This window comes from Vipera ursinii (assembly GCF_947247035.1).
Source record: "Vipera ursinii genome assembly, chromosome: 2".
Lineage (NCBI taxonomy): Eukaryota > Metazoa > Chordata > Lepidosauria > Squamata > Viperidae > Vipera > Vipera ursinii.
This window is the reverse complement of record NC_139513.1, coordinates 124,868,362-124,894,179: the sequence shown is the minus strand read 5'-3', so window position 1 is coordinate 124,894,179 and position 25,818 is coordinate 124,868,362. Positions and strand designations below refer to the sequence as shown.

General features: G+C 40.5%; 1 protein-coding gene across 1 annotated transcript in view; it reads left to right on the top strand.

Annotated features, from left to right (window-relative positions):
* DNAH17 (dynein axonemal heavy chain 17) overlaps positions 1–25,818 on the top strand; it is a gene marked incomplete at its 5' end in the record, with an annotated part of 124,228 nt that overhangs the window by 46,093 nt on the left and 52,317 nt on the right. Inside the window, 18 exons of the mRNA XM_083357082.1 lie at positions 208–360; positions 2,489–2,614; positions 3,072–3,179; positions 3,363–3,494; positions 4,871–5,031; positions 5,118–5,274; positions 6,532–6,636; positions 7,934–8,091; positions 8,729–8,867; positions 9,480–9,707; positions 15,494–15,631; positions 17,309–17,441; positions 20,131–20,258; positions 20,345–20,493; positions 21,364–21,646; positions 22,299–22,472; positions 23,865–24,072; positions 25,165–25,330. Of these exons, the coding sequence (XP_083213208.1) occupies positions 208–360; positions 2,489–2,614; positions 3,072–3,179; positions 3,363–3,494; positions 4,871–5,031; positions 5,118–5,274; positions 6,532–6,636; positions 7,934–8,091; positions 8,729–8,867; positions 9,480–9,707; positions 15,494–15,631; positions 17,309–17,441; positions 20,131–20,258; positions 20,345–20,493; positions 21,364–21,646; positions 22,299–22,472; positions 23,865–24,072; positions 25,165–25,330 (2,846 nt within the window). The remainder of the gene's footprint in view (positions 1–207; positions 361–2,488; positions 2,615–3,071; positions 3,180–3,362; positions 3,495–4,870; positions 5,032–5,117; positions 5,275–6,531; positions 6,637–7,933; positions 8,092–8,728; positions 8,868–9,479; positions 9,708–15,493; positions 15,632–17,308; positions 17,442–20,130; positions 20,259–20,344; positions 20,494–21,363; positions 21,647–22,298; positions 22,473–23,864; positions 24,073–25,164; positions 25,331–25,818) is intronic.

Here is a 25,818-nt window from a genome sequence, read left to right as displayed (position 1 = left end):
CTGGGATCAAACAGTTAGAGAAGAAAATGAGTGAATGGATCAGTTGCACAGATTTGAATGATGTTTTCAAATTAGGCACTTTTGTTCAATTGATCAATGCATATTTACTTCAAGCTTTCAACAGTGATGATCATTTTAAAGGACTGCTGATGTCTTCATCAGACCTCTAATACTACTGTCTGGTCCTTTGTGTTGTAATTCTTGAAGGTGTCCCGCCATTTGTCCAAATTATTTGACAGCATGGCAAAGCTGAAATTCAAACTAGATGCAGAAGAAAAGCCTCTGAAGATTGGCGTGGGAATGTACAGCAAAGAAGATGAGTATGTTGATTTTGACAAGGACTGTGACTGCTCTGGACAGGTTGGTTATAATCTTTTTAAATGCAATATTCCTGTAGACCTTAAGTCAGCAGAAAAATATCACAATGTCACTCTCAGACAATGTTCTGCTCAAGTATTAAGTTACTGAGCATAATGACCTTACGCTCTCAATGTGGGGCAATTGAAAAGCACTGAATGGTGGACTCCCCTGAATGATTTTCCTGTCACAGTAGTATTACCTGCTGATGGGAAAAAATAATCACCAATCATGGTTCTTACCAGCAAGCTTGGTTAACTGTAAGTGAGTTTAGCATCCTTCAAGTTGCCACATTGGCAGGTTACTGGCCCTAGCAGAACTTTCATAGTGGTGTCACTCACTGTCTCTGAACAGATGTCTGGCACTTTTCTGGAACAATGCTAAGCCTGTGTTCCTCATGGATTCTCACCTCTTTGCTGCACCTATGATCTCTTTTTTACTTAAGGGAAAATAGGAGAACTCTTGCCGGTATCACCTTGCTGCCATATGTCCCAAATAAAATAGTGCTGCCAGGGTATAGCTGACAGTGAATGACAGCAAGCAAAATTGCATCCTCCACTGCCAAAAAAATTATGACACTAAGAAATATGGCCAGACAAACACCCTGATAGACAGACATTGCAGACCATTGGTTGCAGAACCAGCAACATTCAATTGGCAAAATCTGGCTCTATCTCCTGTTTTTTAAGTTTAGATCCATTTTCAACAGGCAAGTCTACCAACACCTGTATATATAGATTACTCACATAATTTTTGAATTATATGTCCTGAAACACATTATAGATATTATATAGGCACATTCCCTTGCAAAAGCCAAGTATTGAGTGCCTCTTCCAACCCAAGCAAAAATACCCACAGAGGGCAATGAAGAGGTGTCATGTCTGCAATATCTTCAGTGGCCAGCAAGAGTTGAGCAGACCTTACTCTTTGATCATAATGAGGCATGGTAGATTATTTCTATGGCAAATAATTTGTTGCTGGAAGAAAATGTAAAACACCCCTTTAACACCAGAACAGCTAAAACTGTGAATATAAGCTGCTCTACCGTGAGCTGAAGAAAATAGCCTGAGAATATATCCATTGAAAATAGTGACTGAGGTGAAGTCACACTGCAGTTGGTGGGATGTAAGGCTGTGCCCTATGAAAAATAATAAACCATGCTGTCTGGGACATGTCATGGAAGGACAGTTCAACACAGTTCATTCAGAGATCCTTCAAGTGACGCTGAGTTTCCATCATCTCTTTTCTATGTATGCTTTAAATAACTGGATATCATCAGCAAATATGGCATCTCTAACTCCAGTTGCAAAGTTTAAAAGAACCTTGGCATAAAAACTACATTTGTTTGTAAAAAAATCATTTATTCTTAATCCCTGCTTTCTGTTCTCTAATTATTAGTCAGTGAGACTAATGGCAGTTGAACTTACTTATAAGGTTTTAGTGAGGAGCTTCCTGAAAATCCAAATGTACAAAATCAGATCACTTTTACCCACATTTGCAAAGTCTCTCTCAAAAAATGTAGAAGGCTAGTAGTATAAGACTAACATTATGGCTACCATACTAGTTCTTCAGCAGCAATTTTTCTACTATAGGATTGGTTATATCTTCTTCAATCATATTTTCCACAGGTTTACCCCAAATTAACGTATCTTCAATTAATCCCATCAGTACCTTAAAAAAAAATACACTGGACTTTTTCCACACGAGTAGATGCCAAGTTAGAGATAAGAATTCTATTAGATGAATTGTATTCCCTAAGAACTTTCTAGTGTCTGTCTTCTGAAGCCTTTCTTTAATTTTGTTATTAAATCATATCAACAGGAGCTATCTTGTCAATTTATGAATAAGAAGAGGTTGATAAATACTATAGGCTAATATCAGGATAGCTAGTGAAAATTATTTTTTAGCAACAGCAAAATGCAACAACTTTACAGTAGTGTACTAATTTTTGACTTATCATGATCATCATCTCACCGTTCTACCAATAAGGCACACGATACAAATGAGTAAAAATTACACCTGTATTTTGTAATACATCTGGTGAGGAAAGAGATTTAGAATTCAGACATTTAGAAGGACGCATATCAAGGCAGCACAACATGCAAAATTAATTTGGAAAGTCTACACCCAGGTTGAAGTTTGGTTAAACCGAGTGATGGAGAGAATGCAGAGTACCTTGCGCCAACTAATAGCTGAAGCTGTAGTGACTTATGAGGAAAAGCCGAGAGAACAATGGATATTTGATTACCCAGCCCAGGTAAGCAAAAAAATACTATGCTTCAAAGGCATGTAATGCATGAAAAATGAGGCAGGAACCCAAACAAGTTCATTTATGTTTATTCCATCTAAAGTTTTGGTCCTCTCTAGGCAGCATACATATCTAATTCTTCCATCTTCTGTTTTCCCTACAACAACAACAACTCTGTGAATGAGTTGACTTGGGCTAAGAGAGAGGGACTGGCCCCAAAATCACCCAGTGAACCTCCAAGCCTAAGGACTTCCAGCTCTAAGTCACAGTCCTGATTTCTAGCCCAACATCTCAGCTGCTACTACAGAGTGGCTGACGTTCTAACAAAATACAAAGGTAGACAGAAGAAGCATTTTTTTTTGTAAGTTGAAGCTTAAAGTCTGATCACCCATACCTCAACGAGGGGCAATGTTTCTAGATGATTCACAGGGCCACAACTTTTCATATAACTTCTTGTCTGTGGCAGATTGCTTTAACATGTACCCAGATCTGGTGGACTACGGAAGTTGGCATTGCCTTTTCACGACTGGAAGAAGGCTATGAAAATGCAATTAAAGATTACAATAAGAAACAGGTGAATAGAGTTCTCTCAGTTTACCTGACTGTAAAACATTAGTATGTGCAATGATAGAACCTGTATGTGTACGTGTGTGTGTGTGTGTGTGTGTGTGTGTGTGTGTGTATCAGACAAGTTTCCACAGCTCATGCTGAAAGAGATCAGAAAGGTCTTTCATCTCTTTTGTTTTCCTCTTTACAGATTAACCAGCTGAACACCTTAATTACACTGCTGATTGGGAACTTATCTCCAGGGGACAGAATGAAGATTATGACCATTTGTACTATTGATGTGCATGCCAGAGACGTCATTGCCAAAATGATTTTAGCAAAGGTATATTGTGAACGAAACACTGTGCAGTATTTTGTTCATGGGCATGTTTGAGCAAACCTTTTGTTCTGTTCATTCGTCCTGAAATCTCTTAATGAAATGCAAGAATCAGCCTCCCCCAGCCTGGTGCACTTCAGATATATACAATTTTTATAATCCCCATTGACCATGTCTGGGAGAGTTCAGAATTGTAATTTAATACATCCACCATGGAAAAATGAATAAGCAAAAAGGTTGGGCCAATCATACCACTACAAATAGTTTTTAGCTAGCAGATGCCATAGAACTCAATGTGCTCTAATGCATTCTAATTTTGTCACGAAGGAATCCTGAAAAAAAAATTACAGAAAAATGTGCAGGGCAATTATGACTTTACCAAATATAAAATGAAATATTCATCTCTTACTATTCCTTTGGGAGGTCAAACGTTTTGGGAGTTTTACCTTCAAATTTTAATAACCTGATCTCTGAGATAAGTTGTTGCACTGGAAATGATGTAAGGCCTTGTCCCTTATTAACAAAGGACAAACAGATCTGCTATGGCATGAGAAATTCTGAAGCGGGGTTCCTCTTGGTAGCATTAACTTACATGATTGAAAAATATAGACTTGGAAATTAGATGTATCAAAGGCTTTTATCTAGTGACATGGTCAGCCGCCTGACAAAAGAACACCAAGAGTTATCTTTCACCTTTAGAAGCAGCATTGTTTAAAAAAATTAACATTGCAAACCATTGTTCCAGCTGGATGGTACAATGGAGGAACCTGGAAGACCACTTAGACTTCACTAAAGACAAAAGAATTAACCTTCATCCATAACGAGAGAAACCTACTTTATTTAAGAAACTTAGGATGTTCATAAAGAAGATCTGCAAAAAATGTTGGGTGGTCTATTTGCAAATGGTTGCCATCGGGCCAACTGATGGCATAAGTAATGGATGCCATTTGTAAGACATACATACAAAGAAAAAAGATCATTTTTCATCTCTGGATCAGCCCTAATAAGTTTAGTAGATAGTCACATGGCATAGCTATCTTATTTTCTCCCCGCTTCCAAGCTACTCAAATACAGAGCTGATACAATTGCAAAAAGGGCATATTAAAAACTGACAATGAAACAAAATGGCTGGAAAACTCTTGTCTTGGATAAGCCAGTGTTTGTCTCCATCCAAGAGAAGATGGCTGCCATTCAGCCAGCCTGCTGCACTTTTCGTTTGCTTCTTCTGTAAGACACACATCGAAAGAAGCAAGGCTGTTCATCATTCATAATAACAATGATTGCCACCAGCTCTTCCCCTTCTTCCTCGGCTTCTCCCTGAACCCAATAAGGGCCAACTAGCACTCCCTAGTCAGAACTAAACTGCACTCCTTTAATGACAGGTGGAGAGCTCTCAGGCCTTTACGTGGCAGTCCCAGCTTAGGCACCGTTGGGATGAAGAAAAGAGGCACTGCTTTGCTAATATCTGTGATGCTCAACTCCAGTATTCCTATGAATACCTTGGCAACACTCCTCGTCTGGTGATCACCCCGCTTACTGACCGGTATGTTCTCACCCACAGAAACTTGAGTGTGGCACAACCTGATTTCTCAGGCCCAAGATAACATGCCCAATCCCTGTGTTTTGCAGCTGCTATATCACCCTGACCCAGTCCCTCCACTTAATCATGGGAGGAGCCCCTGCAGGCCCTGCGGGAACAGGAAAAACCGAGACCACCAAAGACTTGGGCAGGGCTGTAGGAATCATGGTGTATGTCTTCAACTGCTCTGAGCAAATGGACTATAAGGTAGTGATCCAATGAAATATGGGTCAGGAGAACATCTTCTGACCTATAAGGTCTCCTACTTGTTCTAATTAATTCTTACGCAACGCTTCTTTGATTTGAATTCGAGGACAATTGCTTCTCTTTAGCGCATCTGAGTCATATGCAAATCACTCAGAAAAGAAATCCAAAGAGAGAGAATATGAGAGAGTCATTCATTGAGAGCTACAATTAAACACACACAGGTTTTTGTTGGTTATGCAAAGTCTGTGTTATCTTTAAAGCAATGGGCCTTTTCCCAAGTTCCATGCAGTAAAATAAGCATTTTCCATCTGCATTGTTTCCATTTGGCAGCACTAATTATACCACTGAAAACAGCCTAAAAAGAACAGGCTGCTCATTTTTACAACAGTTTCTTTTTAAAAAAATATCCTTCCTGGTGATGCCTCATCTGTTTTCTGCGCTTCATGAGTACTAAGGAGAATATTATTGCCTGTAAATGCACTCATTTCCAAAATAATGCACCTCGTTTCAGTTTGAAGTTCCTATAATAGGATGGCCTTGTGACCAGTCTATGGCTTCACCTTTAATTTGAAATGACTAGGTAAGAGGTGTGGGTCCTAGGAAGCTTGGGGGATGTTAAGGGTACTTGCAAATCTCCCCCAAATCACTTCCCTACCTGCTTACTCTGGATAGGGCTTGTTCATAGGAATATCCAATCACCCCACTGATTCAGATTCAGATTCAGAATAGAGCTGGAAGGGATCGTGGCAGTCCAACCCCCTGCTCAAGTAGGAGACTCTATACCAGGGGTAGGCAACCTCGTCTCTTTTATGACTCATGGACTTCAACTCCCAGAGCTGGCTCAGGAATTCTGGGAGTTGAAGTCCATGAGTCATAAAAGAGCCGAGGTTGCCTACCCCTGCCCTATACCATTCCAGACAAATGGCTACCAAGTTTTTTTTCTTAAAAAACCTCCAATGGTGTAACACCCACAACTTCTGAAGGCAAGCCGTTCCACTGGTTGATTGTCCTCACTGTTAGGAAGTTTCTCCTTAATTCCAGGTGGCTTCTCTCCTTGATTCGTTCCCATCCATTGTTTCTTATCCTGCCACACGGTGTCCCAGAAAATAATTTGTGGGACAAATTGGAACTATTCGTAGCGGGGTATTTCCATCAACAAATACCCAAGACTGCATGACCCATATTACTTTCACTGTGTAAAGATAACTGCAGTTAAATGATACTTTCTTCATTCTAAACATTGCTTTCTCTTTTCAGTCCTGTGGAAATATCTACAAAGGGCTGGCCCAAACAGGGGCCTGGGGATGTTTTGATGAATTCAATCGGATTTCGGTAGAAGTCCTGTCAGTAATTGCTGTACAGGTAACTATTTTCCATAAGAAGCTGGTGCTGTTGTGTATAAATAACTGGGTGCAGGGGAGATGATTGCAGCTTGATGATTGCAGCTAAATGTCTATCCTGTGGGTGTTCCAAGAACAACAACTGCTTAAAGAAAAAACAACTTGGGCAGCTAGTCCATCTTTTTTATGTTCTGATGAGATAAAAGATGGAAGTGGTGGTGGGAGGCTGTTCCAAAGAATAAAATGTTCAGGATTCAATGTAAAAATTATGTGACTACGGTATCATTCTGTGAATGATACAGAGCAATCACACAATGAAAGATTTGTATGGATAAAGCAGTGGTATAGGAATAATTGATTGGATCCAGATGTCCTATAAATGGAATTCTGCAGATAAAATGTCCCAGAAAGCAGAAGGAAGCCTCTGATTTTTCTCCATCTTCTATCCCTTGCAGCTTCTATAAGCTAAAGCTACCAGATATGAATTGCAAAGTTCAGGTAACCACTGCATAATAGCAAATGGAGCTTCATGTGCTTCGTGCCTGCCATCTAGCAGTAGTCTGGATTTTTGGAGCCCTAATCTGGTAGCTCTACTACAAATAGGATTATATCCGAAATCTTAATGGTTACAGTGGAATCTGCCTATAACTGTTTACTACAATTAAGCAATTACTACTACTATATATGTCACAAAGCATCACGTTGTCTCTCATAAAAAATTGAAATAAGTTTAATATTGGTGTACTACTATGAAAATCTGTAGAAGCTACTGATTATCTCAAATGTTGACTATGAGACTGCCATGAATGTTTGCAATATGTTATTTTCAAGGAATCCAGAGTGTTCCCCAGGCCTCCCTTATTCCTCCTCCTTTGTTTGATGGGTGCTTTATGTGAGACTGCTTAGTCAGTGAGATGTCAGAACCACATAACACAGCACATTAGACTGGACAATGTGAGGCCGTCCAGAAGCTATTCAGTGCATTATCTTCTCATTCTTAACAGTGAATTCTTTCTGTTTGTAGTTCAGCCCTACAATAGTGTTTTAAAATTTGGTACTTTTCAACTTGCAAAAAGCCTTATTCAGATGCATAAGTACTATTTAAGTCATGCTTAGTGTACCATAAAATCTCCCGGAAAATGAATATGTGAGCTTGAGTATGCAGTTATTCCTTGGTTTACTGTTTATCCAACATGCCTTAGGTATTATCAGCTCCAAGTAGTTAAACTGTTATACATTTATATGTAAATATTTGCACACCACACTTCATTATCCAAATGCATGTGAATTAATAAAAGGATCTTCTGCTCATTGTTTAGGTTAAATGTGTTCAAGATGCTATTCGAGCCAAGAAGAAGACATTCAATTTCCTTGGAGAGATGATCTCTCTGATTCCCACTGTTGGAATGTTTATTACCATGAATCCTGGATATGCAGGTCGTACTGAACTGCCTGAAAATCTGAAAGCATTATTCAGGTATTAACATCTTGAGGAAATGAGGCAATGCAGGTTGGCTTGTATAAAGGAAAGGTTTGACCCAGGGAATTGGGTTAAATACAGAAATTCAGATGGCTACGTTTGCTTTGTCCATATTCATGTCTATACAATCACCAAGAGCTGAATTTGACTTGGAAGTGGATATTTAAGATTGGTCATGCCTACTCTGGCAGGCTTCAATGGAACAAGGTCCCCCCAAATGCTCCTTTCAAGAAGGCACTCAATGGGACGCTCTTAAATTTCTACATATGTCACCAGCCAAGAAAGGCTGGGAATCCCTGGACTAGTACAGTATATGGACTAAATGCCCTGAAATAAACTTTCAAGTAAGTACGCCCGAAGTCCATTTATTTTGAAACCGTGGCCAAGTAATATTCAAACTGAGTTCTTTGCATAAAATATTATACGAGAAAGCTGTTGATTGCACACAGTAAAAAGTGTATTTATCATTTTTACCTTTTTACAGCAGGTGGATTTTTTTCTAATAGAGGCACTTGAAATTGAATTGTGTCTGTCATTTCCAATGATTGCTCACTGTAGCGGAATGGAAAGATATGCTGTTGCTTCTGCTGTATAAGCAGTCCAGATGCTCATTTTTCTCCATGTCCTCTTGTAGGCCCTGTGCCATGGTTGTGCCTGATTTTGAGCTTATCTGTGAAATCATGCTCGTTGCTGAAGGTTTTATTGAAGCTAGGCTTCTGGCCAGGAAATTTATTACGCTCTACACACTATGTAAGGAGCTACTTTCGAAGCAGGTAATTGAATGTGGTTCTGCAGCTCCACTGTGGCGCCAAATATTTCAAAGCAAAGAAAAAATTGGTGGGAAAGAATTGGCAGAGATTTCTGAAAATATTACAGTAATATGACTCACTGAATTCCATCTCCAAGTTCTCCATTATAGTGTATTTTTTCCAAAGTCCTTGACAACACTGCAAGAACGTATAGATTTCAATATCTGGAATAAATCCAGGATAAATGCAGATGGCCACTCCGTTCACTTGGGTAGGCCAACGCGTCCTGCAGGAGCCTTCCCCAACCGGGAGAACCATAGATGTATTTGGATTGCAATTCCCATCATCCCTGTTCAGCATAGTGAGGGAGATGGGAGTTAGGGTTTAGAAATTATATATAGAGTATCCTGTATATGTGGGGAAAGCCAGTAAGGAAAGCTGGTTTATAGCCTTTGGGAAAAGACTTTAAAAGGTTTGGGAAGGCCCATTTTCCTCTAATAACAGTGGATATCTTTGCTAAGGTAGTCGTGTCTAGGAAGCCCTTTCTTCTCATTGGAAGTGGGTGATGTTTTGTGCCTTATTTAAGTGACGTCCTTTTATTCACCTGGAGTTCTAATGGCACTTCCCATCTCTCAGGATCACTACGACTGGGGGTTGAGAGCTATCAAGTCTGTGCTAGTGGTGGCAGGGTCCCTGAAGAGAGGGGACCCAGGCCGGCCTGAAGACCAGGTCCTCATGAGAGCTTTGAGAGACTTTAACATACCCAAGATTGTGACCGATGACTTACCTGTGTTCATGGGACTCATTGGGGACCTTTTCCCAGCCTTGGATGTACCCCGGAAGCGTGACCTGAACTTTGAGAAGGTGAGTTGGCTACTGTGGTTTCAAGCAAGGGGCTAAGGAAAGCAGTTAAATGCTTCTTGCCAGAAGTACAAGAACTTTCTTCTCAGGGAAAATCAAGATGTCACCAGAAGAACAGCCCTGATTCAGAAACTGGCAGGGGCTGCTCTCTCTATTTACTTGAGTTGTAAGACTGAAGGACAGGGCTTGTAAGCAGAATCATGCTACCAAGCCACGCTTCAGCCAGGGATACAGAAGAATCCCTTGACCCATTTTTTTAAAAAAAAACAACCCTGCTTGCTTCCTGCTCTCTTGTTTAATGGATCAAACCAACATGCAATTATATTTGCAGTTTTCTTTGTCTCTGAATTATGCACTTTGTTTCTTGTTTTTAAGCACCACCACAGGTACCACCATTATGCAGTCAGTGTACACAGACTGACTGACAGGGAGATGGGCGGTATAGAAATGTGAAGTATAAATAGTCCTCGACTTATAACCATTCATTTAGCAACCGTGTGATGGTGCAAAAAAAAGTGACTTATGACCAGCCCTCGCAGTCACATGATCAAAATTTAGGTGTTTGGCAACTGACATGTATTTATGATCATTTGGAATGCAACCTAGCTAGCTGGCTTTCAACAAGCAAAATCAATGGGTGAAGCTAGATACACTTAACCCTGGTGATTTGCTTAACAGCTACAGCGAAAAAAGGTGTAAAATCTGGTGTAACTGACTTAATAATCATCTTCTAGCGACAAAGATTCTGGTCCCAATTCTGGATATAAGTGGAGGACTCTGTGTATATGTGTGCGTATGAATTTAATTCCTTGTGTGGACCAGTTATGAAGATTAATAGAAATGACCTGGAATACAATAGACTGATAAATAAAACACGCAGTGTTAGGTTCAGACAGACAAATGACTCAGTAAGGTTTTAACAGTAAGAAGGTTTATTAATACACATATGTCAACTGTCAACTGTCAGAATAACTCCGGCTTATATACTCCGGCCGTTTGAACTGTATCCAATCCGCAGCCCGGAATTTCCCGCCGTTAAAACATTAACCAATAAATGCACCCAAACTTCCCGCTTCAAAGAAACCTTTTGCAATTAAGCTACTGACACAACACCCCTTCCCCCCCAGTTGATGTTATTTGTTGACATAATCTCTCAAGTATTTTGGTGGCTTATGGACCCTAGATGGGTATCTATTGGGCTTGCAACTTACATCATTGTTAACAGACTGGCTGATTGTTATGGGCCTAGAATTTTGGGTTACTGGCTCTACAGATTCTCTAATGACTGATTGCTGTTGCTGGTGTGGCTGTTGTTGTTGATGTTGATCTTGCTGTTGTTGTTGTTGTACAGGTACTGTTGGCCTGTCCATAGAAAACAACTCCCAATCGATTTGACTATGCTGTGGATTTGCTACAGCTAACCTGGGTTGAGTTTCCACTTCTCCCCCACTAGCAAACGAGTCATGTTGGTTAAGCCAAGATGCAGTATCACCCCTGTGTTCAATTTGACCCTCATTGACTGACACATTTTCGGAAACCCTCTTCCTTAGTTGGTCAATATGTCTTTTGCTTACTCTATTCCCTTCCCCCTCAATGGTGTAAGACAACGGCCCCATTATGTCAGTGACTACCCCTGGAACCCATTTGTCCCCAGGACCATAGTTTCTGGCCCAAACTAGGTCTCCAATGTTGAAGGACCTGTTTGGGATGTCAGGTTCTGCACTTGAGGGTAGTCTGTCAGGGTGTAACCTGTCCAGTTTAGTGGTTAGCCGTTTGCCCCACCTCATCTCCGCAGGGCTTTTCCCCGTAGCCGTGCAAGGGGTTGTGTGTTGAGTCAGCAAGAAGTCTGCAAGTCTTTGGTGCCAGTCGCCACGGATGATTCGCTTCAAGGCGTCTTTAGTGGTTCTCACGTTGCGTTCAGCCAAGCCGTTGGTGGAAGGGTGGAAGGGTGCCGATGTTGCATGTCTAATCGAGTTGGCCTTGAGGAAACCCTGAAATTCAGCAGAGGTGAATTGGGGCCCATTATCAGATATAATCACATCAGGTAACCCGTGAGTGGCAAAGAGGCCCCTTAAAACCTGTATTGTTCTAGTAGATGACATTGAAGTAACAGGCACAACCTCCAACCACCGGGAGAAGCTGTCCACCACAACTAGGAAGGTTAGGCCTTGAAATGGCCCCGCAAAATCAATGTGAATCCTAGACCAAGGATTCCTGGCCATTTCCCACTTATGCGTGTGTGTGTGTGTGCCTGTTCAGGCCTAGAGCGCTGACACTGATAACACCCTGACACACACTCTTCTATAGCCTTGTCTAACCCCGGCCACCACAAATGACTCCTGGCTAATGCCTTCATTCGGACAATCCCAGGGTGACCTTCATGTAATTCAGTTATAAAGTTCAGGAATGACAACTCGGTTACCCCATAATATACAACCCAAATGGGATGATAATTCATCTTTCCTTCTAAAATATGCAGTGTATTTAGGGTCCGGGTTTTTACTTGGCCATCCACCTAGTACCCAGGTCATAATCCTGTTGAGAATATGGTCTTTTTTAGTGGCCTCAGCTATTTCTCTAGCTGTTAAGGGGCATTCAGGTATTTCCTGTAGTGACAGAATTTGTCCTACGGGGGCAGGGTCACCATCAGTGTTAGTTAAAGGTAGTTTGCTAAGAGCATCCGCGTGACCCATTTCCTTACCGGGTCTATGTTGCAAGGAAAATGAATATGCAGAGAGGAAAATTGACCACCTCAGCATCCTGGGAGACATTATTTGGGGTGTCTGTTTATCAGTGGTAAACAGTCCCAGTAAAGGTTTGTGGTCAGTGAATATGGTAAAGTTCCTACCATAAAGATAATCATGGAACTTTTTTACCCCTGCCACGATAGCTAATGCTTCTCTATCAATCTGAGCATAGTTCCGTTCAGCTTTGGTAAGCGTCCTGGAATAGTATGCTATTGGCTTTTGATTGCCCAGACTATCCATGTAGCTGATGACAGCTCCCACACCATAAGGTGAAGCATCACAAGCTAAATAGATCGGTTTGTTCTCAATAAAATGTGTAACTGTGGATTGGCTAGATAGAATATCTTTTAAGGTTTGAAAGCTAATTCTATGTTTTTCTTGCCACTGCCATGGGGTTTTTCTATCTAATAGTCTATGCAATGGTTCAGCGATGGCAGCTTTATGTGGCAAGAATGTGTGATAGAAATTGACTAATCCTAAAAAGGCTTGTAATTCAGCCTTATTTTTTGGTTTAGGAGCCAATTTAATTGCCTTAATTTTTTCAGCTGTAGGGTGGATTCCCTTTTCATCTATTCTAAACCCTAAGAACTCAGTGGATTTAACTCCAATACAGCATTTTTCCCTTTTTAATTTGAGTCCAGCCCCTCTAAATCTCCCCAGTACCTGTTCCAGACGCTCAGCTAAAATTTCTTCAGTTCTTCCAGCTATCAGGACATCATCAAAGTAAGGGCATACACCAGGTATGCCCTTTAAAGTCCTCTCCATCACCTCCTGAAAGATGCCTGGAGCTGCTGCAATACCAAATTGCAATCTGTGGACTCGGAACGCCCCCTTGTGGGTGACAATAGTTTGAGCTTCAGCAGCTTCCCTGGAAACAGTAAGTTGCAAATACGCCTGCGCCAAGTCGAGCTTGGCAAATATGGCGCCGTCCTGGATCGTGGCGAGGACCTGTTTCACCGTCGGGACCGGGTAAGCATGCTTTTTCATTCCTAAGTTCAGGGTGGCTTTGTAATCAGCACAAATCCTCACATCCCCATTAGGTTTTAGGGGTGTGACGATTGGTGTTTCCCACAAACCACCCTCGACCGGTTCTAATACGCCTTGGCCTACAAGCTTATCGAGCTCGGCCTCGATTTTTTGCTTAAGGGCGAAAGGCACCCGTCGGGCCTTAAGCCTAATGGGTTTAACTGTTGGGTCTAGATTAAAATTAATTGGGGGCCCTTTATATTTACCTAAAGACCCATCAAATACGTCTGCGAATTCATCGCAGACAGATTTGAGGGTCTTATTATTATTAATGGTATTTATTCCCCCGACCCAAATTCCCAGGGCTGGAAACCAATTAAGACCGATTAAACTAGTTCTATGGCCTTCTGTGACTAATAAGTCTAAGAAGCCATTAAACCCTTTATAGTTAACTTTAAGGGTGACCTTCCCTTTAATATTTATTGGGGTTTTTTGGAAATCGGCCAATTGAATTTTTGTTGAACTAAGTGGAATTTTTCGGCCACTTTTAAATTCAATATATTTAAGGGTCTCATTAGAAATTATCGATACTGAGGCCCCAGAATCGACTTCCATTTTGCAAGGGATTCCTTGCAGATGGACTGTAATTTTTAGTTTTGGTCTTAGGACATGGTTTATTTTTAGCTTTCCAATGTGGTTGACTCGTGCCTCCTCCCCGCGGTTGGGAAAACGTGCCACAGGTCTGGGGGTCTCGTTGCCACTATGGTAGGGGGTTACCTTACCTTCGGCCCAAATGTCGATTTCATGAAGACGATTGTCGCGAGGGCGTCCCCGGCAAATGGCCTGAATGTGGCCAGTCTTTCCGCACATTCTACATTTAGCAGAGCGGAATCTACATGTTGCCCTGGGGTGGTTGCCCCCGCAGCTTCCACATCTGGTGTCGCTGTCACGCGGTCTGGTCGGATTGTCTCTCGGTTGTCATTGCGGTGTTGTTGGTTGATATCGGCGACCCGGTTCTGGTCCTTCGCTGCGAGAAGGTCTTGCCGCCATTTTTCCAAACCTTCGGGTGACTTCGGCTATGTCGGCTTCCCATTGTTGATCCGCCTCCCCGCTGTCCACATGGCTTTCTTGATTAATTTCAGCTGAAGCAGCCATGCTATTGCGGGGGGGGGTCGCGACTTCCAGTAGATTCATAAGTTAAAAGTTCGTCAAGGACTTCTTGTAGGTCGCCGGTGGGCTTAGCGATAATACGATTTTGTAACTGTTCATCTCGCAAGCCCAGCACCACTCTATCGCGAATCCTAATTTCTAGGTTGTCATATTTACACCGTAATGCTGCTTCTCTGACTGCGGCGACAAATTTCGTGATTGACTCGCCCGGTCTCTGCGTTTTTCGAAAATGCGCCTCCAATAGAGTTCTGATCTTTTCGGCGTAAAATGTACTTTTAATTTGGCTAGCAAGTCAGCGTACGAGACGCTTGACACCGGCATAGGTTGACAGAGTCCAACGGCAACCCGGTACACGGGTGTGCCACTGATGGTCAATAAGGCAGCAGCCTTTTTCCGGTCGTCGGTTATGCCATTAACGAGTTATGCCATATTCCTCCCAATCCTCTGGGTAGTTTGGATCAAATTCTTTTAAAGAGCCTAGTTGCGCCATTCGGAGGTTGTTTATTCCGCCGTGGCCGCTAGCGGTTGACTGTGTATTTTAAAATTTACCGCCTTACGCTCAGCTGATTGTCGCCGATCCTTCACTAGTCCGCCGTCGATCCCACCTTCGTCGCCAATTGTTAGGTTCAGACAGACGAATGACTCAGTGAGGTTTTAACAGTAAGAAGGTTTATTAATACACATATGTCAACTGTCAACTGTCAGAATAACTCCGGCTTATATACTCCGGCCGTTTGAACTGTATCCAATCCGCAGCCCGGAATTTCCCGCCGTTAAAACATTAACCAATAAATGCACCCAAACTTCCCGCTTCAAAGAAACCTTTTGCAATTAAGCTACTGACACAACACGCAGAACTAACCCAATCTGGAAATAAACAAATCTTATCAAATCTCTTATCCTCAGATTATCAAACAAGCTGTTGTTGAGCTCTGTCTGCAACCCGAGGAGAGTTTTGTTTTGAAGGTGGTGCAGCTAGAGGAACTACTGCAAGTCCGACATTCAGTGTTCGTGATTGGAAATGCTGGCTCTGGCAAGTCACAGGTGAGAACTCTGTACCACCACTTGGGACTTTTTAGCCAAGGACTCAGCTATGAGCTCAGTGTCATTATCAAGGGCCAACTGAACATAGAAATGTTTTGTTTAAAATTGGTTTCACAGAACATGGCAGCCTTCACAAGGTGTCTCCCAAAATATTTATGATTGACAGATCTTAAACCCAAGGTCAGGGGCCTGAATGCACTGCTGTCTGGAGGAAAGCCAGATAAGTGGCTAGCTACCCCCCCCCCACTGACGGTTCCAATGATCTCATTTGCTGGGGGAGGGGGAATGTAATTTTTTTTTCTAGTGCTATCATTATCTCCTTGAATCCTGTTTGGTTTCTCAAAATAACATATTTGCAGCTATAGCCACCTGCTCTTCTGAGCACCTGTTCATGATCATGATCATGACTTTGGTTAGGTGGGCACCTTAAACAAACACACTGATTTCATGACACTTCCTTCTCAGTGTATGGGGGCTACGGGCATTTGGTTAAGGAACAACAGACTTTGGCTCAACCCTAGCAAGTGGATTTGGGAGCCCTCTAACTCTGTGGACTCTTCATCTTTGGTCCTGGTTGAGATTATACTCCCTCAGATAGAACTGATGCACAGTTTGGAAGTTCTCTAGAATGCTAGGCTTCTACTGGAAAGCAGGTGGCAGGCATGCCAAGAAGTTCTTTGCCCAAATCCATCTCTTGCACCATTGTGTCCAATCCTGGATTGGAATGCCCTACTCAAAGTCACTTAAGGTCTTGTCACCTCCTGTTTAAATCACTGCAATGTGCTCTATTTAAGGGCTTCCCTTAAATACTACCGAGAAACTTGGCTTGATTTAGATGCAGTGAAGCAAGTAATTGTGAACTTGTCTTGATGCACCCACATAACAGCACTGCTTTTTTCTGGAAGCAATTTAAGATGTTGGTTATAACCAATAAAGCTGTTAATGGCACAGGGCTCAGTTACTTGTGGGAATATTTGTCTCTGGTTATGCCTATTCATCCTATGAGCTCTGACAGTTGGAGCATGCTTCAGGTCCCTTTCACAAAATAATCCCACTTAGTGGGAACCAGGGGTTATGTGCCTGCCCCATGAGACATTACTTTCCCCTGGTTTAGATGGCCCAAACCCATCTCTATTTCTACAGGGCCCTAAAAACCTGGTTCTTCCCCCAAGCATTGATCAGATCCCATGATGAGGTCATATATTAGGCCTCTGAACGAGATCTGAGCTAGTTGGCCTTAGTTGCTTCCCTGATTATTATTATTTCTGTTGTGTTGTCCTGGTTTTTTATGATCTGAGATTATATATTACATTATAATGTTTTTAATTTCTAATTTTTACATTTTCCCCCAAAATGTAAGCTACCCAGAGTCTCCTTTGCAAATTAAGCAACCATATAAATCCAGTCAATCCAACATCCAATCTTGATTGGTCACCAGGACCAGAGGTTTAGTCTTCCAAGCTTTTGGACTTGTGCTGGAGCCCATCAATCCAATCAATATCTTTGGAGGTGCCAATGGTGGAGCTTTTCAAAAAGTATATAGTGGCCGTGTCCCCTGCTTATTCTGGCTCAAAGATGATTAAAATTAAAGTCCGGTATATCTGGAGAATGCCAGATTAGGAATGGACACAATAGTACATATGATGGACAAAACATTCAATCTTTTCCTTCTGGCAGGTATTAAAATCTCTGAATAAAACCTATCAGCTCATGAAGAGAAAGCCTGTAGCTGTTGACCTTGATCCTAAAGCTGTGACTTGTGATGAGCTATTTGGTATAATTAATCCAGCAACAAGAGAATGGAAAGATGGTAAGAAACAAACAGCTACGTTCTGGAGATTGTAGCTGAACAACATTTTTTATTTTAATAGTTGTTCAGCTACAATCTCCAAAAATCACAAAAAGGTGATTATATAAAAGCTGAGAAAATAGTGCAAAATAGCAGATGTCTACATTAAGGTGCATAGAAAGATCGTGCATTTGTTTCACAGAATAACATTTAAATTTCTTCCCTGAAATACTACTATAGGAAAGTCAGAAGTATTTCATTTGGGAAAATTGCATACTGCAGTTATGAACTTATTTCATCTTCCTGCTATTTAAAATTCTAATACTATAACTTTCTAAAAAAACACCCCTTTGTTACACTGTGTATAAACTTTTCCCTACTTCAGTTATTTGAGCCAGCTTCAAGCAGAACAAAACACCAGAATTATTTTTTTTATCCATGATATACCTGATTATAAATCCCTCTAATGGTTTGACATAAAAAAGCTTATAACCAAGGAAGATACCAAATGCATATACTATATGATAGTTGCTGGCTTTAATGAGGCTTATTTTAATTATTCAAAGAAAGGGTTCCTCTGTCCTCTTTCCAACACTTTTACTGTTCAAATTCTCTGAAACATGTCTGAAATTATTTGAGACCAATCTCACTGGAAGCAGCTTCAACACTTTGAAAACAAGATATAAGCCAACCAGTTCTTTATTAAACTAATGCAAATGGATTTTTTATGGCTTGGTACAACTACTGTTGAGTTAGCAAAAGGAGAGAGAATTAGGAGAAAGGAAACTCAATTCTGGCTTGGAAGGGCAGGTATTCCATTACACAGGCTGATAGGCTGAACTGTTGTGGGGCAGAGATAGAAAGCACTTTCATTGGTCCCACTTTAGATAGAGATGCTAGGGACTAGAACCCTGGGAGGGATATTTACCTGCTTGGTTGCTGGAGGGATACGTTGCTGCTGTAACCTAAAATTGGAGAGAGGAAGAAGGAGAGAAAATTGGGGTGGGGGAGAAAAATGAGGAGAGAAAATGGAATATTAGAGTGTTGCAGAAGACAATGGCTGGAGAGAAAAATTGGATAGGCAGTGTGATTGTATTGTTCAGTTTTCAGTGTCCGGTCAGAGAAGCTAAGTTGTAGAGGGATGACATCTTTACCCAAGGTCCAAGATTGGAAAGAGCTACAGAGAACTGCCTGTGGACAGAGGATTGGAGTCTTTGGCAAAGCGGAAGTATCTGGGGAAGGACTGGGCAGAAGACTCCCAAGGGAATTTTGTTTCCCAAATACAGGAGTCCAGGGCAATGATCAGCTGAGAAGATCAAAAGAAAGGAGATGAGAGGCACTGAGCCTACTCATTTGTAAATGTAGCCTATTTCTTCTTTTATTCCCTCTGGAAGTTTTTAAAAAGAGACTGGACAATCACCTGCCTGAGATGGTATAGGTCCTCCTGCTTGAGCAGGGGGGCTGGACTAGAAGACCTCCAAGGTCCCTTCCAGCTTCTATTCTATTCTATTCTATTCTATTCTATTCTATTCTATTCTATTCTATTCTATTCTATTCTATTCTATTCTATTCTATTCTATTCTATTCTATTCTATTCTATTCTATTCTATTCTATTCTATTCTATTCTATTCTATTCTATTCTATAATTACTGAAATGGAGGATGCTAGCACTGTCTTCTTTAGTGCACAATTTAAAATAATGCTGAATGGTGACATCAAAGCTCCTTAGCTTCACCTTGGTGGGGGTGAACCTCTGCCAGTTGGAGTGAGCCTGGAATTTAGAAGGCAGGTGTTTTCCCAGCTGAGGAAATGGCCCAGCTGCCACTCTGCAGAGATCTACTGATTCACCTGGAAAAACAATTATAGTTGTGCCAGGAAATAAACTGACTCAGCTGCCAAACAAAAATAAAAATACTTGATCACAAGAATGCAGAGCTATCTGGAAAGGCATAGTATCCTGTTTGGAAGTATCTTAAAAAGATACGTAATCTTGTTCTAAGTAAAATGTTTATGAACATCTTTGGTCTATCCAGCCGGAGCCTTTTTGCCCCCATTTACATCTACCAGCTGCAAATATGAATACCTTAGCATATCTGTAGCTACTTCTCTTGGTGGGACAGCCCCATAAAGAGCCAGAAAGTGGCTAGGTGATAGCTTCCCCCAATACTCTACATGATTTTAAAGCACCAGCCTTTGTAGAATGAAGTGGCTCAACTACTGTCTGAAGTGCCTTGCTGTTAATATTCGTGTACAAAGCCCTGAAGAACGTGGTTACTTTAAAGAACATCTGCGTTGATGTCAGTAATTTAGACACGATTTTTAGGGGAGATACTGTTGGTGATTTGCAAATCTGTTGACAACGCATTACTGAACCCTTTTTGCAGCAGTATCTACTTTGTACAAATAGTCTCCTTTACCATTTGTGAAAATGAAATGGGCCCGTGAATTAGGTGCTCTGAAAATTGTTCATGTTGGCTTTGCCAAAGACCAACTAGTATTTTTTTCTGGATAATGAACTGATAGCATTTCTTCACTTTACAGCTTGGGGATTTATATAAATGAGAAAATAATCACAAATAGTTTAATAACTTTATTTGTGTTGATATATGTTTTTATCAGCTTTGTTCCTTCTCTCTGCTAAAATTTTACTGCAACTTGAGCGTATATGCATGTTATAAAATTCACTGAGAATTTCCCTGTTCTGGACAGGCTTATTTTCAACTATAATGCGTGATCTAGCTAATATAACTCATCGCGGACCTAAATGGATTGTTCTAGATGGAGATATTGATCCTATGTGGATTGAATCTTTGAATACCGTGATGGATGACAACAAGGTCAGCACAATAAGCTAGGGACTCAATCATTGTTTTTCACTTTTATGAAAATAGAAAGTTGCATTGTATGATTTCCTCCTTCCTAGGTGCTGACCTTAGCCAGCAATGAGCGAATCCCACTAAACCCCACCATGAGGCTTGTGTTTGAAATCAGTCACCTAAGAACAGCAACTCCTGCCACAGTATCTCGAGCAGGAATCTTGTATATCAATCCCGCTGATCTGGGCTGGAATCCGTAAGTCCTGGTTCCCTTTGAAGCATATCAGTACATTCCTTTTTAGATGAGGGGTGTATATCCCATCATGGATCAGACAAAGTCCTCACTGGTCATATGAAGATATTGTCAGGGATCTATTATTGCACTATTCCAGATTATTCTAGTTCCAATAGCAAGTTACTTGCTGCCCAAGAAACCTGGGACAGACGATGTTGAATGAGACAGTGCAATCATTAAAGGAAAATTTGCCTTGATGCATTTCCCAGGTCCTGGAATCCTTCTGTAGTGCCTAGTTATTATATTTGGTAAAGGGCTCCAAAGATGAGTATAGTTGCTATGACAGCATAAGTAAATTGCGAAAGACAAGGTCTGCATGATGAGTGCAACAATGTGATTCCTCTCTCCCTCCCTTGGGTTGTGCAGAGAGGAGAGAAATTTGGCTTTTAGTATAGAATTGAGAAGATGGAATGAGATATTATTGGCAGGCAAACAAGCATTGATTGGTCAACTATTAACACTTTATTGTCAATTCTTGCTTCCCCTTTTCCTTTCAAACATGTTGACTTATTCTCCAAAATAGGGAACTTCTGATGCTTTATTTTTTACCAAAAGTTGTAACTATATGCAAGGTAGTTTACATAAAAAATGATTAGTTTCATAGGTAATTACCAAAACACATTGCTCATAACTGATGGTATTTATTGAGAAGTATGTGATGTCTTTCTTAACAGCTAGATGTTAATATCTTCCCTGTAATTTAAGTGGCATTCCTATAAAGATGTAGCATAAGAGGGGGGAAAAGAGAGGAATAAAAAAATTGATCAGTTGATATAAAATGCACGTGCATGAGAATGCATATTCAATAAGTAATTGTATGTCACTATACAGGATAGTGAGCAGTTGGATTGAGCGCCGAGAAGTGCAATCAGAAAAAGCTAACCTGATGATCTTGTTTGATAAATACCTACCTACCTGCTTGGACAAATTGAAATTTGGATTCAAGAAGATAACCCCTGTTCCTGAAGTGACCGTGGTGCAAATGATTCTCTATTTACTGGAATGCCTCTTGACCCCAACCAACACACCTCCAGATTCTCCCAAAGAGCTATACGAACTCTATTTTGTGTTTGCTTGTTTCTGGGCATTTGGAGGAGCAATGTTCCAAGATCAGGTATCTTCAGAAATGGAAGCGATCAGGCTTTCCATTATTATAACTCAAGAATTATCTAGATATAGACCAAGGGTAGGCAACCTTGGCTCTTTTATGACTCATGGACTTCAACTCCCAGAATTCCTGAGTCAGCTATGCTGATATAGACCAATGACGCAATAACCAACTTTCAATACATAGAGTCCATTTTTCTATGGGCCTTTTCAGAGATTACTGCACTGACAGACCTGATACCAGAATCACTTCCATCTTTGTAGGGTTTAACATTTCATTGATATGTGATATAGTTTACCAGGGCTCTTTTCAAGGTCATATATGTTCTTTAGAATCAATGGAAGTTGCGCGGTTCGGCCCACCTGGGCCACCTTTGCAGAAGGAAAGATTGTACGTTGCATTAGTAGTACATTGTAGACATTTGGACCCTCATTGAGATGAATGGGATTTGTGGAGTTAGCCCTGCTGTTATAGCAGTTGATTCAGATCATTCACTCAGATTATGCCTACATTTAATTCTCTACACTCATTTAGCTTTGATAAATTTTGTTTTGATCTTTTGTTATATTCCCTTAAGGTCAAATAATATTTTAGAACATATTTTAATTTAAATAAATTTAAAAACATAATAAATATATATATATAACTTTCTCTGCAGCTTGTGGACTATCGTGTGGAATTTAGTAAATGGTGGGTGAATGAATTTAAAACAATAAAATTCCCATCTCAGGGAACAATTTTTGACTACTATATTGACCCAGAATCAAAGAAATTTTTGCCATGGACTGATAAAGTCCCACAATTTGAATTGGATCCAGATGTCCCATTGCAGGTAATTTGCTGGAAATAATTCTACTTCTGATATTTCTTATTTTAGAGCACTTTTTGCAGTATTCTGAGACAAAAATCAGCCTGATATTAGCAAAAGATTCTGAATCTAGTAACCGAGACACGTTCAGGAGAAATACAGATTGTTGATTTATATTCTACTGGTAATTTGAGATGCTAGATTCTTGCCATGTTCCAAATATATTTACCCACAGCCTATATCTAAATCCTGCAAAACAACAATTACCACTGCAGCAAAACTGAGTTTTAAAAATGACAAAATAATATGGATTATATGTATCAGATAGAGTAAACAAAATTTACAATGACTGTTGTGGTAAGGTTGCCATGAAATTTAAAATAGAAGTCCTGCAGAGATACTTTAACTATCCTAGTGGGTGCTGGTATCTTACTGTGGGTAAGCCATGTATTTGTAGAAGAATAATGAGAGTGGGTCAATCCTAGAGGAAATCAACCCTGAGTGTCCTTTGGAAGGACAGATATTGAAGTTGAAGCTCAAATACTTTGGCCACCAATGAGAAGAGAGAACTCATTGGAAAAGGCCCTGATGTTGGGAAAGACTGAAGGCAGAAGGAGAAGGGGGATGGCAGAGGATAAGATGGTTAGATAGTGCCACTGATGCAACGAACATGAATTTGGGCAAACTCTGGGAGACAGTGGAGGGCAGGGTAAGGTCTGGTGTGCTATGGTCCATGGGGGTGGCGAAGAGTTGGACATGACTTAGCAATTGAACAACAACAAGAGAGGGAGCATGTGCATAATTTCAGCTGCCCTCTTCCAGGCTGACCCAATCCCACCATCCTTGCCAGCTTCATCATTCCGTGGTCACTTATACACAGTTACCAGGCTGCTTTTTGCATTTTCCCCTCTTTAAGAATATTTTTGCTTTTAAGTTTTGCCTCAAAGGTATATTTTTGCATTTCTGCTAACTTTGGAACTTCCCCAAGCTTCCTGATCCCTCCCTCTTATAGATGGTTAATATAAGGGCTGGCACTCAGGATTGGTTTTCTCTTCTGGGGCTTAGAACACATTGTTATTATTCCACTTTGGCCTGCAACCAGTTATGCTCTGGATTTTTTTTTAAAAAAATTAAAATTAATTTTCATTAAATTAATGTAAATTTAAAGTTAAAAAATTAAAGTTAAAAAATCAGCTGTGAGATGGGAAGATACAGTTACACAATAGTTTTCCTTGCCATATCTTATTTAAACACATCTGGGTTTTGCCACGCCTGTGTGTACATTTATTTTCAAGGGGAGATCTCTCTAGTCACCAATGCTTTTCTTAGAAATTATTTCACTATTCAGTTTCTTTAAAATTGTAATTCAGGCTTTTTTAAAACTGATGTAAATTTCATAGGGAGTCTGTTTTGCAGGCTTCAATGGTTCACACAACAGAAACCATCCGGATTCGTTACTTCATGGACTTACTAATGGAGAAAAAGTGGCCAGTGATGTTAGTTGGGAATGCAGGCACTGGAAAGTCAGTGCTGATGGGGGATAAGCTGGATACCCTGAACCTGGATGATTATATGGTGCAAGCTGTTCCCTTTAACTTCTACACAACTTCAGCTATGCTGCAGGGTAAGGGAAATTGGATGGATTTTCATTCATACCAATTAGGGATGCCCAAAACTATGGATGACCTCCTCAAACCCTTGGTTGTGTGTCTGCAAAAGGGGTTTCCAAATTGTAATCTTAATGCAAATAAATTGGGAAATTCTGATGAGAGTAAAGTTCCTCGAGGATGGACTCCAGAATGATTCCAAAAGCTCGGAAGACTAAACCTCCGGTCCAGGTGACCGACCCAGATCGAATCCTGCCACATTATCCTGGGACACAGATATTTTCTTTCATTTATGAGAATACATAAAAAGTGAGGGTTTAGTATATTATGTGAACTCTCCTAAATATCTCTTGAAGTACTTACGTATTCTCAGCAAAATGCCACTTTATGTTGATTTAACTATTCCATATTGCTTAATTGTCCAATGTTGATATACGAGAAAAAGTCCTTGTGTTTAAGAGGAAGAACGAATATTGTTAAAATGAATATTACTTCTTCAGATTAGATAGATAGAAGGAATTTCATTATCAGTTCAAATCACCCTAGTGAAAAAAAGAGTTCCATCACTGACATAATCAAGCCAAGATTTGTAGAGTTTGCTTACATAAGCTGCTAATGCTATGGCATTCCATAATTTTATTCTCACCTGATGGATTGGACTGCAAATCGCTCCATTTCTGTCTGTTGATAATGCTGTAGGCCTAATGGGAATAGCATTCTAGAACATAAACAGGCTACCTGTTCCACCTCTTACACACTATTTGAGAAGGTGACTCCTGCTCTTTTCCACTGAGATTGTTCAGCACAGCGTGTGCATATCTGCATCCTAGGCAGGTTGTGAGAAAAGGTATTTTAACTGGTCTGCCTGTACAGATGGAACTGATATGGGACTTCTTGTTCCTTGCATTCAAGATATTTTCAAGTTATCATGTAGGTTACTTGCCTCCTCTGTAAGACTTTGATGCACTGAAGAAAAGCTGTCCTCCTCAAGTACATTACATAACTAACTTTTACTTTTGAACTGGTGCATGAGATGGAAGGACATTTGACCAGATCATTTAGATAAGATCCAATGCCATCTGTTGATTAATGGTCTTCTGTTTGAGCAGCTATTCTGGAGAAGCCTCTGGAGAAGAAATCAGGACGTAATTTTGGCCCCCCTGGTACCAAGAAGCTGATTTACTTCATAGATGATATGAACATGCCAGAAGTTGACAAATATGGCACTGTGGCTCCTCACACCTTGATCCGGCAGCACATGGATCATGGGCATTGGTATAAATACATTTTTATTGATAATTAATTACTATGTCTGTATAGCTAAAAGATGGATTCACAGAAAACCCCATGTAAAAAAAGCAACTAATCTTCAGGTTGGATCTTTTGTGTTTTCTACTGTATTATATAATATTATAATATATTGTAATGTAATATACTGTAATGCATCAATATATCGTATCATAAAGATGATATGGTTTGAATACTGTGCTATGCATATGATGCCTGTCTGTCCCAAACATGCTTTTTCATGAGGCAACTGGACTTTCTTGTTTTTCTTTGAAGGCGTTTCACTTCTCATCCAAGAAGCTTCTTCAGCTCTGGATGATGGGGAATGGAAGGATTTATACTCCTTGCAGGCAGCTGGTCATTTGCATTCTTTTAATTTTGACATAGATGGCCTCCTTGACCCCTCTTTCAAACTAGCAATTCTTGTTGTCCAAATGTGGACTTTGCTGCCTTCAAAAGAGTGGCCTTTGTCTTTT